General features: G+C 42.4%; 1 protein-coding gene across 1 annotated transcript; it reads right to left on the bottom strand.

Moving 5' to 3' along the window:
• Window positions 1-17,171: 17,171 nt before the first annotated feature.
• On the bottom strand, window positions 17,172-19,197 carry LOC136473053 (ATPase inhibitor, mitochondrial-like). The gene is made up of 3 exons (XM_066470752.1): window positions 18,915-19,197; window positions 18,711-18,803; window positions 17,172-17,394 (listed from the first exon to the last, which is right to left on the bottom strand). Exons 1-3 carry the CDS (start codon window positions 19,071-19,073, stop codon window positions 17,374-17,376), a joined length of 273 nt encoding a protein of 90 aa, XP_066326849.1. The 5' UTR covers window positions 19,074-19,197; the 3' UTR covers window positions 17,172-17,373.
• Window positions 19,198-19,404: the final 207 nt, after the last annotated feature.

Here is a 19,404-nt window from a genome sequence, read left to right as displayed (position 1 = left end):
GTCCCCAGATCTGTCCCGAGGGACATAATGCAAACAATTAATTACTAACTTATGATATAAATACTTAATTGGACAAAACTAACTTTACTGATATATCACACATATCACAAGAACACCAGAAAGTAGGGGGTTCATCACCAAAACATTTCTTTTAATCCATTTCTTAATTTATTTAATTAATTAGGGGAAATAGTAAACATATATTAAAACTACCCCATTAATTCTACAAAAATTACAGTAGACACTACATGCTTTAAGTAGACTACCATAAAAATTTCACACCATTTGAGTAAGTATAACAATCTACACAAAAATGGTAAGGCAGAATGACTTAAAATGGCATAATTAGGAAACCTTAGTGAAAAGTGTCAAGCAACAGATTTCATATTTTTCCTAGCATCCTTAAGGTACTAAGATACTACCTACCAAGTTTCATGGCCATAGGATTCCTAGAAAATTTATAAAAATTCACACAAGTATCTACTAGTGATAAAAGGAATATCTATAACTCAAAAACTACACATGCAATGACTCTAAAATTTTAACCAGGGCTTCTACTATACAATACTAGCTTACCCACAAAATTTCATAATTTTTGGATCACAGAAACTCAAGATATGATTTAAACAAGTTTGCATGCATTCAAAAACACATTTCAAGTTCCTATTTAATTCACCCAAAATTTCTACCTACTGTGCTCAAGATATATTTTTATTAAATACTAGACCTCACAGTGAGTCTAACAAAATTGGAACCACCCAATTTGGATCTACAAAACAGGAGATACAAAAATATCAAATCAACACTCAAAACTGAAAATTTGAACTATCCTTAAGAACAACAGCCACTGACGTGTGGGACCCGGCTGTCAGCCGACCCCCCTGGTCAGCGGCAGCAAAGCAGAGGAGGCGGCTGCGACGCGCGGAAGACAGCGTAGCTCGCCGACGGTGACCTCACCGGCGACGAGAACGGCACCAACGTGACCGCCTAGACCTACTGCGTCGATTGGTACCCTAACCGCAAACCCTACCGACCTCTAGGTACCCCGGCCACAGAGCTCGGCGGCTCGGCCATGGCGCACGGCGGCGCGCGGCCGTGTCCTGACCTGGCTGGACCGGTGGAGGTGGTGACGTCTTCACCCGAGCATCAGAACATGACGGAGAAGGTGATGCTGGAGCTAGGGAAGGAAAAGAGGAGCGGTGTTGAGCTGGCCACGGCGAGCGCCATCTCCGGCGAGAGTGCGACGGCGCGGGAACGCCGACAGCGGCCTCACCTGAGGTCGAATGACCGCGCGGAGATGATGACGAGCAAGAGGGGATCATGGCGGAGCTTTGGTGAAGGTGTAGTGCACGTTTTCGCGGTGGTGAGTGCGCGGGAGCTTGCCGAAGCTCACGGCAGCAATGGGGAGCGGTGGTTCCGCTGCTTCGGCTGCGGAGGAGAAGGGAGGAAGCGAAGAAATGAACTGAGGCACAGGGGGGGCTCTCGGTGGCGTGCTGCGGCTTGTGCTGGCGCTCTCAGGCCCGACGTGGCCTGGCCGATCAGGCCGGCGGTGACGCGCGGCGCCATGCGGCCGTCGAGTTCTGAATCGGTCGGGTCACTGTAGGTGTCTGAACTTTCGTTTCAGTTTCGACAATACCGACTGACAGGCGAACTTCAACGATGATTATCTCCTAAACCGTGTTGATTTAGCTCGTGGTATAATTAACAAAGTTGTTCATCTATATGCGAACTACAATCTTTACAACTGGAGCTCGAGCTGTTTGGGCTTTGTTTGGAATCTACAAGGTGTATAAGTTGGGTACATGAAACTGAAATCCAGTTATAAGACTTAGAAAATTTTCAAGTGTGGAATCAGCCTTCAAAGCTGACATGTGGGCCATGTTAGAGACTGTTCCACACAATTTCATGACTTGACTTCTAAACAAAGTTTGTTCCTTATATAATTCTCTACATCTTTGCTTTAGGTTGCTCAGACATGCAAACATCCTAAGCCACACTTTTTAAACAGTCAAACAAAAAGGTTCAGGGGTCAAATTTGGTCAAACCATGACTTGGAAAACTAATTAGTCAAAGTGACCAACATGAACAATGTTCCAAAAGACATTCTATGTGTAACTAAGTTACTTACAAGCATTTCTAGCCATACCATACATTGGTCACACAAGAATCAATCAAGGTATGTACTGAAACAATGAAAAACACAAGAAATGTTGCAAATGTTTCATAGTCATGTTTCACATGTTTCATGATCTTGTTGCATAGTATTAACTAATCTTGTTTCACTAAGTGAGTGGCACATGTTGCACTTAAGTGTTGCACACTTTACATTTCATAAAAGAACAACACACATGAAATATATAACACGTTGCAATGTTTCGGAATTATGTTTCATGTGCTATAAGTTCACGAATGAATGCATGATGCTCATGTTTATGAAATGCAGTGCAAATGTGGGAGCTAAACACCAGGGGTGTTACATGGAGACACTATTTGCTTGGCAATGTGTGTCATATCTACATAGATCATAAGAGTCTTAAGTATATCTTCACTCAACCAAAACTAAATATGAGACAGAGAAGATGGCTAGAACTGATCAAAGATTATAATTTAGAAGTACATTATCATCCTGGTAAAGCGAATATTGTTGCAGAAGCTTTGAGCAGAAAGTCTCATTGCAATTCCCTGTTAGAAGATAGTTTCAATTTGTTACATCCTATTATGCTGCACAATATTATGATCAGTTGTTCTCTCGAGAGCAAGATCATCGAGCTTTAGAAGATCGATCCAGGTGTGTTCCACATCAAAAGAAAGATGAAAGAGCAAGAGACTAAACATTTTAGAATAGATGAGAACGGTATTCTATGGTTTAAATAGACTAATAGTGCCAAAGGATAAGGAACTTAGAAACCAGATCTTAGGAGAGGCTCACTCTTCTAAACTATCCATTCATCCAGGTAGTAGCAAAATGTATCAAGACTTGAAGAACCATTTTTGGTGGACCAAAATGAAAAAGGAGATTGCAGCTTATGTTGCTAAATGTGATAATTGTTGCTGAGTTAAGGTTGTTCATTTGAAACCTGCTAGACTGCTTCAACCACTGTTCATTCTAGGTTGGAAGTGGGAAGAAGTTAGCATGGATTTTATTGTTGGACTTCCACCTACTCATAAGAATTTTGATTCCATATGGGTAATTGTGGACCGCCTAACTAAGTCTACGCATTTCATTCTAGTCAGAACCAACTATCGATCGCATGAGTATGCTGAGTTGTATATATCCCACATAGTACGTCTACATGGCATGCCAAGAACCATTGTGTCTGACAGAGGGCCTCAGTTCACTGCTCGCTTTTGGGAACATTTGCACAAGATGTTAGGCACCAACTTAGTCAGAAGTTTTGCCTATCACTCTCAGACCTCCGGGTAAACTAAACGTGTAAATCAAATATTGGAAGACATGTTGAGAGCTTGTGTCATCTCTTCAAAAGGTTCATGGGAAAAATGGTTACCTTTAGCTAAGTTTTCCTACAACAATAGTTATCAAGAGAGTATTAAGATGGCTCCTTTTGAAGCTTTGTATGGCCGTGAATATAGAACTCCTTTGAATTGGGTTGAACTCAGAGAAAGGAGATACTATGGTATTGATTTTGTCAAAGAGGCTGAAGAGCAGGTGCATATAATTCAACAACATATAGAAGCTGCTCAATCAAGGCAGAAGAGTTATGCGAACAAAAGAAGAAGACCTATTAAGTTTGAAGTAGGTGATTATGTATACCTGAAAGTGTCGCCAATGAAAAGGGTACAACGGTTTGGGGTAAAAAGAAAGCTTGCACCCAGATATGTAGGTCCATATCCAATCATTGAGAAAAGTAGAAGAGTAGCCTACAAAATCCAATTACCTCTAGAAACGAAGGCTATCTTTAACATTTTTCATGTATCCTAATTAAAGAAATGTTTATGTGTTCCAGAAGAAAGAGTGGAGATAAGTGATATCAAGTTAGAATCAGATCTAGCCTATGAAGAGAAGCTGGTGCAAATTATAGATTACAAAGATAGAGTAACTCAAAACCATGTGATCAAGTTTTACAAAGTGATGTGAAATAATCATAGTGAGCAAGATGCTACGTGGGAAAGGGAAGATTATTTACATGAGGTTTATCCCTCCTTTTATGAGAAATGGTAGGTCTTTCGAATCTCGGGTGAGTTTTCTATAAGGGGGAGAGGTTGTAACACCCTAGGTGTTAGGCTTGCACTTTTGCACTTGCATTGCATGGGCCTATGCATCATTCATTCATATATGAGCATAAGCTTATGAAGTTCATCTCAATCACTTTATTTTTGTACATATGATGATAGCTATATGCATGTATATGCTTGCCATTATGTGTGACCAATGTATGAAATGCTTGTGGGACCTTAGGGTTACCTTAAACATGTTTAGAATGTCACATGGAACAACTTTGGTATTCATGACTTGGACCAATTTGGCCTCTAAGTCACGATTATAGTGTAAGTTACCATTTTCAAGTTGTATGTTTGACCTAAGTTGAACTATAGCATAGATTGTTTGCATGATAGTACACCCTTAAGCAAAGTTGTAGTACTTGACTAGAGTAACAACTTTTATTTTTGGGTCAAGAGCTAATTCAGTGCCTAACATGGTCAAATAGGGCTCACAAGAATCAATAAAATACTATTTTCAAACTTAGAAATTTCGCTAAGTGTTAATTGTGATTTCAGTTTTAAGTGACCTACTTTGAAGCTTTGCAATTTGAAAACCATGATAAATTAGATGTTACTCCCTAAAGCAAAGTTGGAGTTTACATGTAGCTCTACAACTTTTATTAATAGAGTTTTTGCTAACTCACCACGGATTAGCAGTACTAACGGCTTGAACATGCGCTGTTAGACGGCCTGATGGCCGGTTTGAACCGGGTGCCGCGCGCCGTCAATGGCCGACTGCGCTAGGCCATGGCTACCACGTGGTGTCCATACATCAATGATGGCCGAGCTTGTAGGGCCAGCGTGTGGACAAGAGGGTTGCGTCCCTGCCACTCCACTCCCACTCGTGCACTCCTCCTCTCTCTCTTGCCCATGCACATAGAGCCAGCAGCAGTGCCAGCGTCGCCATCGCCACCGTGAGTTCACTAGGCTCACGCATAGCCATCACCACTCCATTTTCCAATTGCTCATGCCAGTAGCTTTGCCTTGCTCTGCTCTACGACCTCGAACCACCAATTTCACCGCTCGAGTCAAGGTGAGGCCATAATCCGAGTCGTCGTGCCCGCCATGGCCGAGGTGCGCCACCGAGCGCGAGCTCGCCATGGACAGCCATAACATGTGCACCTCTACTCCTTCTCTCCCTCCTCTAGTCCTCATCATAGGTCATAGGATCTAAACCCATCATCCTTTTTAGATGCTACCACCAGGTTGCGCCGGAACGCACCGCCGCTCCCGCCGTAGCCGCCGCAGTCGCCATGGCTGCCATGACATGCAAGCTCATCATTGACGAGGTGGCCTATCACCTCCCTCCTCTCTCATGCACCTTAGGATGAGTAACCATAGATCTAGTAGGTGGCATGACGGAGACCTATCTCTCACCGCCGTCTAGCCGAAACGCCGAGAGCACCACTGTGCTCTATGCGCTGCAGCAGCGGCATGCATGTGGTCGGAGCTTGCCGCCACCTCACCAGAACCCTAACCACCCTAGATAGCTTTGTTAGTTTACCATGAAGCCATGATGTGCCTCATCTGAGCACACCATGGCTAAAGAACGCTGGTGTACCGCTGCACTGCCTCCGCCATCCGCCATTACCATCGGTGAGGGTGCTCTAGTGCACCGCCGGTCCAACGAGGGGCACCACTGGGTGTGGGGGAGTGTGGGGAGTGCAAACATGATGACACTACCACCGAAGACCTCGTTGTTGGTGAGCTATCGCTGGTCAAATGCCCCTCTATTTTGTTTCGCTGACGGGTGGGTCCCATTGACTTCAGGCCCCATCTATTAGTCTAGGTGTTGCTTTGATTTTCTTATTTTTTCATAGGTTTGAATACCAACTTCAAAAATTCATATCTAGAGCTAGGAGTGTCCAAATTAAGTGAACCAAATTTTGTTGGATTCCTCATGAAGTTTAGTATTTGATAAAAATATAAAATGCACTATTTCTGGTATTTTTTGGGGAGAATAAAATAGAGCTAGATAAATACTTTTTAAATATTTTCCATCTTGTAAAATGCATAACTTGAGCTAGGAAAATGATAAAAATGTGATTCAAATTTTGATGATCTTGTTTTGACATACTCTTGCTAAGAGAAATACTAAAACTACAGTAAGCATGCTTGGAATATGACCTTCCTATTTAATCCTAAATAATTGCTAGTTTCTAGTGAAAATAAATAAGGTAAAAATACATAACTAATGATCATGCAAATTTTTACATAGTGTTATGGTACTATGATGCATGTAAGAAAAATATGAAATCTGTCGTTTGACACTTTTCACTAGGCTAAACTATTTTTGCTAAAATGAGCCTATGCAGCTTGTCATTTTGTAGATATGGCTATATTTATCCAAATGGCATGAAATTTGTACAATAGACTTATGGGAACATAAGTAGGCTACTGTAATTTTATCAGAATTTATGGTACATCTTTGATATATTTTTCTTATTTCACCTTAGTGTCCAAATAAATTAATAAATGCATTTAAATAATTTACTTGGGCTTGACCATCATATTTTCTAGAGTGTGTATGATGCCTATGAACTGTTGGTACCATTGGTTGTGCCCCAATTTTATTGCTTGTTTGCAGTGAAATATTAATTGCTCTATAATTCAATTTTAGTGACCATTTGGACAGTTTGGGTTGTGAAGTAAATTGCATGGGTAAAATGATGTTTGCTATGAATATTGTCAATAACAAAGTTGTAGATAACTTACTTATATTCCTTGTGTCAAATTTTCATGGCAATAGGCTAAATGGTTTGAGAGTTATAGCTGTTAGAAGTTGGTCTCCAGAAATGCTTATTCTCTGGAAATTTCTAGATAGACCTAGGAAGTTTACCTATTTTGACTAGGATAATGGTTGAATCACCTTTTGGTGATTAAATGAAAGTTGTAAGAAGTTTTATAGGCTTTCCATAAAGTCCAAGATCATAGTGTTTGGTTCAGTAGAACTCTAGATATAACCAAATTAAGTAGCTGTTGTTTACAGCAGGAAATGACTAAGTCAAGTATAGTTGTTTGTCTTATGTGATGCTTGTGTAGAAGCTTAGGCTAATTGAGATTAGTTGTTAGCTGTAGGTTTTAGGCCTCTTACTGATGATGAACAACTTTACCTTAGGTTGCTAGAATTTGGTGAGTGTATGTTTCTTGTATTATAGGAGAGATATGCACATATTCAGTAAAAATCAACGAGAAGAAAGTTATACATCTACTTGGTCAACGAGTGTTAAACTTATCATTCACCTTGCGGATAACCATGCTCATGCATACACAATTTATCATACCATCCCATCTCTTATGCATTCATGGTACTCATTTGTGCATATGCATGCAATAGGTTCCCCGGAAGGAGTGATGCTTCTCAAGTTCGAACCCGAGCAGCCGGTAGCCTAGGAGCTAGAAGTTCAGGTGGAAGGAGGAGTCAACATAGAAGATCTCCCTGAGTGTCCTAACCACCAACCTTCCTCGTTCTTGAAAGGCAAGCCCCAGAGCATTATAAGCCTCCTATGTTTTTATAAATATCACTTGCATCCTTTATGTTTGATGCATTAGGTTATAAGAGTTGATTGGAACCACTGGCTGCATATATTATCCTTGTCTAGATAAATATCTCTTGAATCCTTGGTAGGTCCAGGATCGAATTGATCCTTAGCCTTTCTTAGTCTAGTAGAACTCAGGTTATTTCCTGTCACCTAAAACATATAGGTAGATAACTGATCACGGGTGGCTATAATTGCTATCATGGAAATAATCATGTGTTGATGAATAAAAAGGAGACTGGGCTGGATTGTGATAGAGAAGCTTAAGGCATGGAGGTCTTGGTGCTTATTTATCCCCATCTATATCGATTAAGGACTGATTTGTTGTACGTCCTCATATCATGTTGAACGCATGCCTAGCACTTAGTTAGACAGATAAGTCGTTTCGACCGTGAAGCTAAGTAGCTCAATTCAGGCCAGGCCCTAGTAAGTGAAAGTGCACACACTAGAGGCAGTAAGGATGTGTGGAGAGCCAATGGCATAAATCAAAGGGTGGGTTCGAGTTCTGATCTTCCTAGCAGATTAGTAGAATCTCTAAGGGTGCGGCGCTGATTGGACCCACGAAGTTGGTTCCTAAGTTGTACCAAAGGTGACCCGATGTGACTCCGATAGGGGAAGTATGGGTTTGTGTTAGGAATAATTCCCCAGCTAGGTAGGAATCGATTCGAATCACCGTCTCTCTCGGATAGTGAGAACTTGACTGAGCAGCTACAACATAGAGTAACTTAATGGATGCTGGATGGTTATGATGATGCTCAAATCATTCTTATAACTGAATATGGTTACTAATGCTTGTTAGCTTAATCAAGTGATTGCTCTAGTATAGGTGCTAATATAGAGATGCTTAATTGAATAGGTATCCAAATTGATGCTAGAGATCTAAAATGTCCAAGTTATGTTACTTAACTTTTATGCAAAATATTGTCAAGCTAACTCCACCAATAAAGCCTTGCATACTCATTGGTGTTATATTATTTCTAGTTTATGATGGGTAAGTCTAGCTGAGTACATTCTCGTACTTAGGGTGTATTCCCTCTTGTTGCAGATGACATAATGTACCATGGGTACTATAAGAACTGCCTTTGTCCTACCATGGATGAGGACTAAACCATGGGGCATGGTACTCCTAAGTTATCCCCTCTGTTCTGCTTTTGCTGGAATGACCATAGCACTGACATATATTTGAACTAAGAGTGATGTTGATGTTAAACTACTTTGCTTCTGCTATTTAAACTTGGTTTGTAATAACTAGGTGAACTCCGATGTATGTGAGGAAATTATGAACTATTTATGAACTATGATGTAACATGTGACTGGTTATGTTGGATCATGTATAATCTTGGTTTGTATGTTGGTTTGTTTGAGATCCCTCATGATTTTACCAGACTACCGGGTTTATATGGGCTCAAGTATGACAGTTTGATCGCTTCAGCGATTGCTATTGTACCTGTGCTCTTATAAATTAGACGGTTCTATTACATAGTCCGAGTGGGGCCCCGACACCCCGTTCATGGGGATCTAGCTTGGGTTAGCTGGTGACCGGCTCCAGATTCTTAGTGGTCAATCCATATAGTTCTCGGGTCCATTTGACTGGTCTCATGGGCTCTCTGCCTTTCTTTGAGGAAAAACCATGGATTGAATCCGGCCGAGACTCGAATATGGGCCAGGATGCCCGTGGTGCTCATGTGCTTAGGTACTAGCCACTAGCAGGCCCATCCTTTTCCTCCTCTTACTCTAAAGGTTCCCGAAGCAGTTGTCAAACCCATCGGTGGGCCAACCTTTGAACTCCTAGGCCTAGATGGGTCATAGAGGCATCTTCAGCTCCATATCCCTCTTACTCATGGCGGGTCATTGCCCATTTGGAAAGGTGAAATATCCTGTGATGAGACATGGTGGCAGGTCATGGCAGGCGTGGAGATCTTGGCAGGTGGTTGGTTTCCTCGCACCCATTGCCCCTAAAAACGAAAGGGTTAGCCCCACAGGTTCCATACATTGCATCCTTGCCTCTGTAGCCATGCCATCACTACCATTGATTAGGTTTCCTACCTCCACATCTTCACCGCCATTGAGCCTGCATCCATCTGCCCCCACCTCCAATGGATCCATGGTGCCATTCCGACATCACCTCCTAGAGTATGGAGGGCCTCGTCCATCATGGTCTTCTCCGCACGCGGACCTCGGCCAAAGAGTGGCTACTGCCCGGTGAGGAGGATTTGTCGTCGCCGCCCGATGGCTATGTGGTGTCATTCGCCCACTTCCAAGAGCGTGGGTTCATGACCCCCACCCACAAATTTCTTCGGGGGCTACTGCACTACTACAAGATCGAGCTACAGCATCTCAATCCCAACAGGATCTAGCACATGTCAATGTTTGTTGCCCTGTGCGAGGGATTCCTAGGGATCAGCCCCCACTTCGACTTGTGGAGACACTTCTTCACTATCACCCTTCAGAAGAAGAGGGAGAAGAGCGGCAGGCAGGAGCTGCACATGCTGATGGGGTGTGCTGGCATCCAGCTTTAGAACAATCAGGTCGGCGAGTACCCGTCCATGCGACTATCAACGTCCAATAAGGGGTGTTACTCGCAGTGGTTCTACCTCAAGAACGCCGCCACCGCCCCTCTGCCGGAGTTCATTGGGCACCTGATCGAAGAGGCCCCGGAGCAATGGAGAAAGTGGGGCATCTCAAAGAATGATAAGGCAGAAGAGCCTTTAGAAGTTGATGATTGGCTTAGGATAATAGAGCAAAAGTTTGAGCTGATTCACTGTACCGACATTCAGAAACCAAGGTTTTTTGGCACAGCACCTTCGAGGAGCTGCTGGTGCCTAGTGGGCAAATTTGGTAGCAGTACAGCCCGCTGGTCACCAAATCACCTAGAGGGAGTTTAAGGATGCCTTCAGGGCACACTATATTCTAGATGGTGTAATGACCATGAAGTTAGAAGAGTTCTTGGCTCTTAAGCAAGGGGAGCACCTGGTGATGCATTATGTTGGACGCTTCAATCACCTGTCGTAGTATGCTATAGAGTATGTGAATACTGATAGGAAGAAAAAGAATCATTTTCTCAGAGGCCTAAACACTAAACTTCATACCATGATGGCAACTTGTGGTAATGCAACTTATCATGAGACAATCAATATTGCTATCGCTTCGGAGGAGAATTACCGCCGACACAAGGAGGCGAAGAAAAAGAAAATATCTACTTCTAGATCGTCGAGTGGAAAGCATCAAAAGATAGTCTACCATCCTCAAAATCATGGCCGTGCACCATTTTGCCCACAACAAGGCCAAGGCAGGCAGCAAATCTTTATTCGCCCTGTAACTAATATGCCTTATCCTCATTAGACACCGCAGCAGCAAAATAATACAAATAATGCAAACCGCAATGCTACTCCCTAGAATCACAATTATCCATGCTATAATTGTGGTAAACCCAGACACTTTTCCCAAGAATGTCCGTATCACAGGAAGAATAATCCTAATGCACCTAAAGCACCTGTTACTCAAGCTCAGAATCAGTACAAGGGCAATGCTCAGAATAGTCAGAAGGGTCAGGCTAAGAAGAAAACTAGAAGGGTCTTCTATACTCAGGTGGAATCTATTCCAGAAGGAGAACCAGTAATGATGGGTATGTTTCCCATTGCTAAGCATCCTGCAATTACCTTATTTGATTCTAGTGCATCCCATATATTCATCAATCGTACATTTGTTGTGAAGCATAGGATAGCTATTGGGGAAACAAAAGAACCATATCATATATAGTCGCCTGGGGGACGAATCTATACAAGGGAGGTAGTTCAGCATGTACCTATTGATTTGGGAGGTTATGAGTTCTCTACCAATATGCTGATATTAAAGGATCAAGATATAGATGTGATCCTTGGTATGAACTGGTTAACCCAACATGGGGCTATCATAGATGTCCTGCATAGAACCATAAGGGTAAATGCACCTGACAGCAAAACCCAACTTCTCATCCAACTTCCCTTTCCTAAGAGTACAGTGGAAATAGTCTGTGCAACTATTGTTGAAGAAGCCGAGAAAATTTTAGTGGTATGTGAGTTTACAGATGTCTTTCCTGATGATCTGCCTGGTCTACCACCAGACCAAGATGTAGAGTTTAGAATTGATCTGAAACCAGGAACAGCACCAGTGTCCAGAAGAGCATATAGGATGTCACCCAAAGAACTAGCAGAATTAAAATGCAACTACAAGAGTTATTAGACAAGGGTTTCATTCAACCCAGTTCATCACCTTAGGGATGCCCTGCTATCTTCGTGAAGAAGAAGGACCAAACCTTAAGGTTATGTGTTGACTATCGGCCATTAAATGAAGTCACCATAAAGAACAAATACCCCTTACCCTGAATTGATTTGCTTTTTGATCAACTTGCAGGAGCTAAGGTGTTCTCAAAGATAGACTTGAGATCAGGCTATCATAAAATTAAGATCAGACGAGAAGATGTGCCGAAAACAGCGTTTACTACCCGATATGGTCTATATGAGTATCTAGTCATGTCTTTTGGGCTGACCAATGCCCCGGCTCATTTCATGTACCTGATGAACTCAGTTTTCATGCCTGAGTTGGATAAGTTTGTAGTGGTGTTCATTGATGACATTCTTATCTATTCTAAGAGCAAAAAGGAACACATGGAACATCTCCGCATTGTTCTACAAAGATTAAGAGACCACCAATTATATGCCAAATTTAGTAAATGTGCATTCTGGTTAGAAGAAGTACAATTTCTGAGTCATGTGCTATCTGCTGAAGGTATAGCTGTTGATCTGAGCAAGGTAGAAGAAGTCCTTAACTGGAAAGCACCTACCACTATTCATCAAGTTCGTAGTTTTCTGGGGTTGGCAGGGTATTATCGTCGGTTCATCCCTGACTTCTCCAGAATTGCGAAGCCAATTACTGGACTACTAAAAAATCAAACTAAGTTTGTATGGTCAACAAAATATGAGAAGGCCTTTCAGACATTGAAGAAGTTGCTGACAACTGCACCAGTATTATCATAACCTGATATCAAGAGGCCGTTTGATATTTATTGTGATGCATCTAGAATTGGTATTGGTTGTGTTCTGATGCAAGAAGGCAGAGTCATAGCATACGCTTCCAGACAACTCAAGAAGCATGAAGAACATTATCCCACCCATGACCTTGAATTAGCTGCTGTTGTTCATGCACTCAAGGTTTGGCGACATTATTTATTGGGCAATATTTGTCATATCTATACGAATCACAAAAGTTTGAAATACATCTTCACTCAGTCAGAGTTGAATATGAGGCAAAGAAGATAGTTAGAACTTATCCGTTGTAGCCCCACCGACCGACCCCTAGGTTTTGGTGTTTGACGCCAAAGGGGGAGAGGGTTCGAGTATGTAGACTCAAGGGGGGCGACTTTCAGGGGGAGCTAGTTATCTAGTATTAGCTTATTATATACATTTGGAGTTTTATCTGTGTGATACACTATTACTATTATGCATTCATGTGTTACTTTCATGCATACTATTATATCTATGTAATAGTGCTATCTACATGATTGTGATATATGACATGTGTGCTCTCTACTTTACATTATGTATATGTCATATCACTTGTGTTATGCTCATTTGCCTTTGCTTTCGTGTTTATACTCCAATGCAAATGAGCTTTGTTACTCGTACTCATGGTTAATTCATATCCTTTGAGTACATTGTGTTGGCTTGGGTCATATAAGCTTGACTAACACTTTTGTTCTTATCGACAAAAGCTTATATGAACCAAGCCCGTCAAAAACCTCACTCTTTCATATACTCGAGGTGGTATTGTCATCAATCACCAAAAAGGGGGAGATTGAAAGCATCTAGGCCTCTAGTTGGGTTTCAGTGATTAATGACAATACAAGATTACTATGACTAATGTGTGTTTTATAGAGGCAATTAAGTTAGTTCATGGTAATGGAGATCGATTGGGCAATCAAAGTTGTCATGCCCCTACGATGGAAATTATTTCGGTTTTCAAAGGATGGACGACAAGGTTAAGGATGACTAGTTCTAAGTATCGATTGAAGTTGGAGAGACACTTAGAGTAGTTTAGGACTTTGTTTATTCTTTGGCCGTACTATTAAGGGGGGTATGGACGGGTAGCTTGACTTAGTTGAGTCTAGTGAGTTAGGTGTGGTGCACACTTGTTAAAACTAGCTCTAGGTAGCTCCAACGAATGCCTAAGATCCTTTGGAGCAAACTTCATTCACATATGATCGAGAGTTGGAAGTGAATGGAGGGTTAAATGCTGACCGGACGCTGGCTCCGGTGCGATCGGACGCTGGCCGCAGGGTCCGGTCAGTTCATTTGATCAGCAGTCTGTGTTCGGTGCGACCGGACGCTGGAGAGGTCAAGTGACCGAACGCTGAAAGGCAGCATTCGGTCGACTCTAGTAAGGTTCTAGAGAAGGGAATCTACGACCAGACACGTCTGATCAGTACTGACCGGACCCTGAGGGTTCAGCGTTCGGTCGAGTCCAGTAAGGGTTTAATGCGACCGGACACGTCTGGTCAGTGGTGACCAGACCCTGCCAATGTCCGGTCAACACATTTTCACTGGTTCACAAGTTGAACTGACTGGAGCGTCCGATTAATACGATCAGAGCGTCCGGTCACCCCGCAGAAGCTCATAACGGTTCGTTTTTCAGGCTGCCTTATAAATAGAAGCTCCACTCATGTGTGGAGTCACTTTTGCTCATTCCAACAGCTGAGAAACACGTTTGTGAGTGCCAAAAAGAGCAAGGTCCTAGTGAGGTGATTGAGATTTGAGAATCCAAGAGAGTAGCCTCATTAGTGAATCAAGAGTAGCCAAATGTGCATCCATCTTCTCATTAGGCTTCGCGTGGTCAAGTGAGAGTTCGTGCTTGTTACTCTTGGTGATCGCCATCACCTAGACGGCTTGGTGGTGATTGGGAGCTTGATGATCACCCGACGGAGCTTGTGGGTGACCCAACTCAAGTTGTGAGCGGCTTTGGGTGATTCGCCGCGATGGAGTGTCGAAGAATCAACCCGTAGAGAGCACTTGATCCTTACGCGGATCAAGGGAGAGCTACACCCTTGCGCGGGTGCTCCAACGAGGACTAGTGGAGAGTGGCGACTCTCCGATACCTTGGCAAAACATCGTCGCATTCCTCTCTCTCTTTACTTTGAGCATTTACTTTGAGTATTTACTTTGAGCAATTCAATACTTGTCTTTACATTCATAGAATTGCCATGCTAGAGTAAGTTTGGAACATAGGTTGCAAGTCCTTTGTGCATTAGTTTAATAGAAATATTTTTCTAGGCACAAGGGGTTAATTGAGCTATCCGTAGGATTTGATTATTGCAAGAAAATTTAGAATTAGCCCAATTCACCTCCCTCTTGGGCATCTTGATCCTTTCAGCCGCCCACAGCTAGCCCCCTCCACCATAGCCGCACCTCCCAACCAGCCCGGCCTAGCCAACATACGTGTTACACAAGGGACATACAATTATGCATGATGTGGAGGGGAAGTTTACATACCTTTCTCTTTGTGTGTGATGTCAACGTATAACTGCATGTTTTGATGAATTCAGTCAATTTGAGACTTAAGTAGTAGCGATGGTTGGCTAAAATCCGAATTTTACAAACATCACAAGCTCAAAGAATCATGTTTTATAATAATACAACACATGTTCAAACTTAAAGTTCTTATGGTATTATTTGTTCCCGTTGCAACGCACGGGCATGATCCTAGATGGTTGAAGCGTCCATGAACTTTGTGAGTCTGTGATGCCACGCTCTCCGTGATTATGTTAATTTCACGAGCTTTGCTTTTTGGATTAAATATCACTTTAACATCGATATTTAATTTCACAGTATTGTTATCTTATCGTGCGATCCGTGTGTTTTTAGTACAAAAGTTTAGCTATCCCGTAGCAACGCACGGCACGAACCTAGTACTCGATAATATTTTTAAACAAAAAATACTCTAAGCTTCTAAAAAATCTAGAAAAAATATTATAGATAGATTGGGACATGAAAAAAATAAATGAAATATTTAAAACTCATGAAAATATCTCTAGAAGTTTCAAAAAAGTAGACTTAGCTCTAGGAAATGGGAAGATACCCAAGAAAATATGAAAACTCACAAAACATTCTAATATGTGTTTAGAGTTGTTTTAAAAGCTTTCGACGACAAAAATATGAGATGCAACCAACATGAATACAACATACATTAATGTTGATGTCTTCATGTTGGTTGTTGTGTCTTATGTTTCTGTTGTGAAACGTTTTATAAAGTGTGATTCGACATCGATCAGAATGTTCTAGGAATTTTCTAGTTTTTTTCACATATTTTTTTCATTTTCATATAGCAAAATCTTTTTTTTGAAAGCTTTTAGAGATATTTCAACTAACTCCAATTATTTTATTTGAATTTGTCATGTCCCTATCCATGTCTAAAATTTTATCAATTTTTTAGAAGTTTAGACACATTTTGTGATTTAAAAAGCATATCAAGTATTTACCATTTTTAACTAATTAAGAACGAAATGCCTTCAAACCATGACAAAGAGATATTTTGAATGGTTTTGAGAGTTCAATGCTTAAAATGTTTGGTTTTAGAGTTCGCCGATGAAAATCAAATTACTATAATAGTTATAAGGGAGGTAAAGATATTTTTTTCTTAGTATTTTCGAACCGGACTTGTTGACAATCCAGCCACAAATCCATCCATCCAAGATGAATGGATCAATCCGCCGAGGGTGAGGAATTTTAGGTTGATCACCAGTACAAGCCCCAGTTTTTTCTAGATCCATCCGCGGATCGAGAAATAAACCGAGATGGTTGACCGCTTCCTGTTCCGGAAACTCTCATCCCAAATGTGTAAGCCAAAACTCGCATCTCAAATGTCTAGGAGCCGACAAGTGACTTGTTTCACCGGTTGTTTGGGTTGTGGCTGTTTAGCCCAGCCGTTTCAGCCGCCCAAAGCTGAATAAACTATCAGCTTACCTGCTTCACATCATCAGTGTGTAGGGCTGCTGGTTGGCAGCTGCTGCTGACTGTGACTGTAGCTGCTTGGATGGCTGCTGCAGCTACAGATACAGTAATTCAAGCAAACAGGATCTTGGATGTGTTGTTTGTTAGTTCTTGTGACATGTATGTAAACTTTGGTTGGATCATGATGCAATTTTTCAGTTTCCACCGAGACGAGTATCAGATTTGAAGCAACCTCGGGGGAAAGCAGGCAGGCCAAGGAAACACACCAGCGGTTCATGTACCTCAAGTCCGCAACGATGAGTTTTTATCACCAACACTCTACCTGAAACTAATTCTTAGTACTTGTTTCAGAAGTTTCTCCTAGTCAGGAACTAGTAAAGAGCAGGTAACACCACAAAGACTGATCCACCACGAGGTAGCAAACGCAAAGGAGGCACAAAGGTGCAAGGTTCAACAGCAGCAGTCTCAAAATATGAATGTCGTCTTCAACATGCAAGCAACCGAAAGCACAGCATATCCAGTGCCGTTAACGTTTTACAGAATTTATTCTTCCATTGCTGGACATGTACAGACAAAGCTGTCCATCGGATGCATGCGAAACAGGATTGCCTTCCGACAGTGCCATGTCAGTCCTAGGTAGATCCCTCGGCCTTCTGCATTAGATAATATACAAGCATGCAGTAAGTACACATTGCAAACTGATGCTACCAAGAATTAGGCGCAATAAGCACTTAAGTCTTGATCTGTGCAAGTTGAACATCATACTGTGTTACTGTGACAATCCCATGCAATGCTAAGCTACAATCGAATTTGTTTTTGGTTGTAACACAACAAACATATTAAAGCCTATGCCAAACCTATCCTCAATCTTGTGAGGTGGTAACTGCAGTGTACTGTAGCCAAATGAGTTGAAAAGGGATGGTGCATGATATTCACTTTTCCTAAATGCGTGGAGAAAAGGAACTCAACAGTATTGAAAAAGTTATTTGGAACATATAACATGGACACTAATTTATGACTTAGTTTCATTGAATAAGGATGCAGAAACAATTTGTTTCTGACAGTGAATAGATTGATGCTGTGTTGTGAACATACAGCTGATCCAACCCTCTTGATGCTGTTTTGAGAACCAAAACAAATGGAAAAAATAGAGTTCAGCATGGTGGTTTATAATCTTGTAATAATCGTAGAAAAGTTTATTTCAGTACTTCGCTATGTATCTTTGACTGCTGAAAAAATTACACACTCATGTTTCGCTTAGGACATGTTTGGAACTTTGGATGCACTCCGATCCACCCCAATCCACATGGGTTGAGAGGGATTGGGATGGAAAAATAATAGATTGGAGTGCATCCGAACAAGGCCATATTGGGTTCATATAGGCCATGGGATAAGCAGAGGAATGATAACTTGAGTATTATGAAATATTGAAAATTAGAACTATAAGTGGAATAGGGTACTGTACTACTGTATATGTTTGTGTTGGAAATTTATTTATGCATAGTTAACTCCGAGGACCATTCCTGTCAACATATGGAAGCTCCTTGGCTCAATTAGGGTCTGCCGAATTATGCTACTTACACACAGTTACAGAACTGGACCCAAATCCCCCCAATCTAAATGCCCCCTGATGTAAAGAAACGCTCAGTCAAAGTAGTGCATAGTCCACATTAACTCATGATCTGATCTGAACATTCCAGGTTCTTGAGAACTAAACCCTGCAATGTACTTGGGTGTTCCAGAAATATCCCCATCCATTTTGTTCAGTAGACAGAGGACCCCATCCCAACCCCATTCTATCAGGATCAGTTCGGCATCTACAGTTTCGTTTGGGACTTGCCCTACAAATATGCAGTGACTTGAAAGTTGGGAGTGTAGAGTGCAGCTGTGCAAACAGCAATGCGATTTTCACATGCAGATCACATAGCTCTGTGCCGCTCGATGTCAACAGACTACGATACTACTGTACCTTGTCGGCGTCGGCGGGCTTGGCCTTGTCGGCGCCGGACTTCTCCTGCTCGAGCCGCTTCTTGAGCTTCTCCAGCCGCTCCTTCTCCATCTTCTGCTCCCCGCCCCGCGGTGGATCGAACCGAAACACCGTCACTCCGTCAGTCCCATCAACGTAGCCGTAACGACTGGATCGGGGAAATGGTCAACGGTTCAGGGTTTGGACCTGGATGTAGACGCTCTCCTTGGCGCGCTCCTCCTCGCTGAGCACGCGGCCCTTCCCGTCGCTGAGGAGGCGCAGGCCGCCGGTCGCCGCCGCCGACGCGGGGGCCGCGGGGGCGCGCAGGCGCGCGGGGAGGGAGCTCAGCGCGGTCCGCATCGCCATCTCGTCTTCTCGTCTCGTCGCGATCGAATCTGCCTGGGCCTGAGGTGCGGGGGCTGGTTGGGTTGAGAAATGAGATGGGTGGGTGGACTGAAGTAGTGACTCGCCCTGGGTGTGGGTGGGTGCACGAGAAAGGGGAAGAAGCCTTCAGAAAGTTCACCTTGGGTTTTCCTTTTCTTTACTTTTGATTCTTGATTTGAAACAAATTCTGGATAAAGTTTTTATAGGGGATTCCTGTCGCTTTTTCACTCTGCCCTCTATCTAGATAAAGTTTTCCGTGGAGACTTCTTTCGCTTTTTCGATCTGCACTTTCTGTTAATCCTGTTTTGTAGGA

Source organism: Miscanthus floridulus, chromosome 8, assembly GCF_019320115.1.
Source record: "Miscanthus floridulus cultivar M001 chromosome 8, ASM1932011v1, whole genome shotgun sequence".
Classification (NCBI taxonomy): Eukaryota; Viridiplantae; Streptophyta; class Magnoliopsida; order Poales; family Poaceae; genus Miscanthus; species Miscanthus floridulus.
This window is presented reverse-complemented; position numbering and strand designations above follow the sequence as displayed.

What these genes read in the sequence shown, in the direction of transcription:
- LOC136473053 (XM_066470752.1), bottom strand. Translation starts at nt 19,073, where the DNA reads ATGGCGATGCGGACCGCGCTGAGCTCCCTCCCCGCGCGCCTGCGCGCC. An exon ending in AGGAGAGCGTCTACATCCAG is followed by an intron (nt 18,804 to 18,914) that starts GTCCAAACCCTG and finishes GGCGGGGAGCAG; the next exon opens with AAGATGGAGAAGGAGCGGCT. An exon ending in AGCCCGCCGACGCCGACAAG is followed by an intron (nt 17,395 to 18,710) that starts GTACAGTAGTAT and finishes TATCTAATGCAG; the next exon opens with AAGGCCGAGGGATCTACCTA.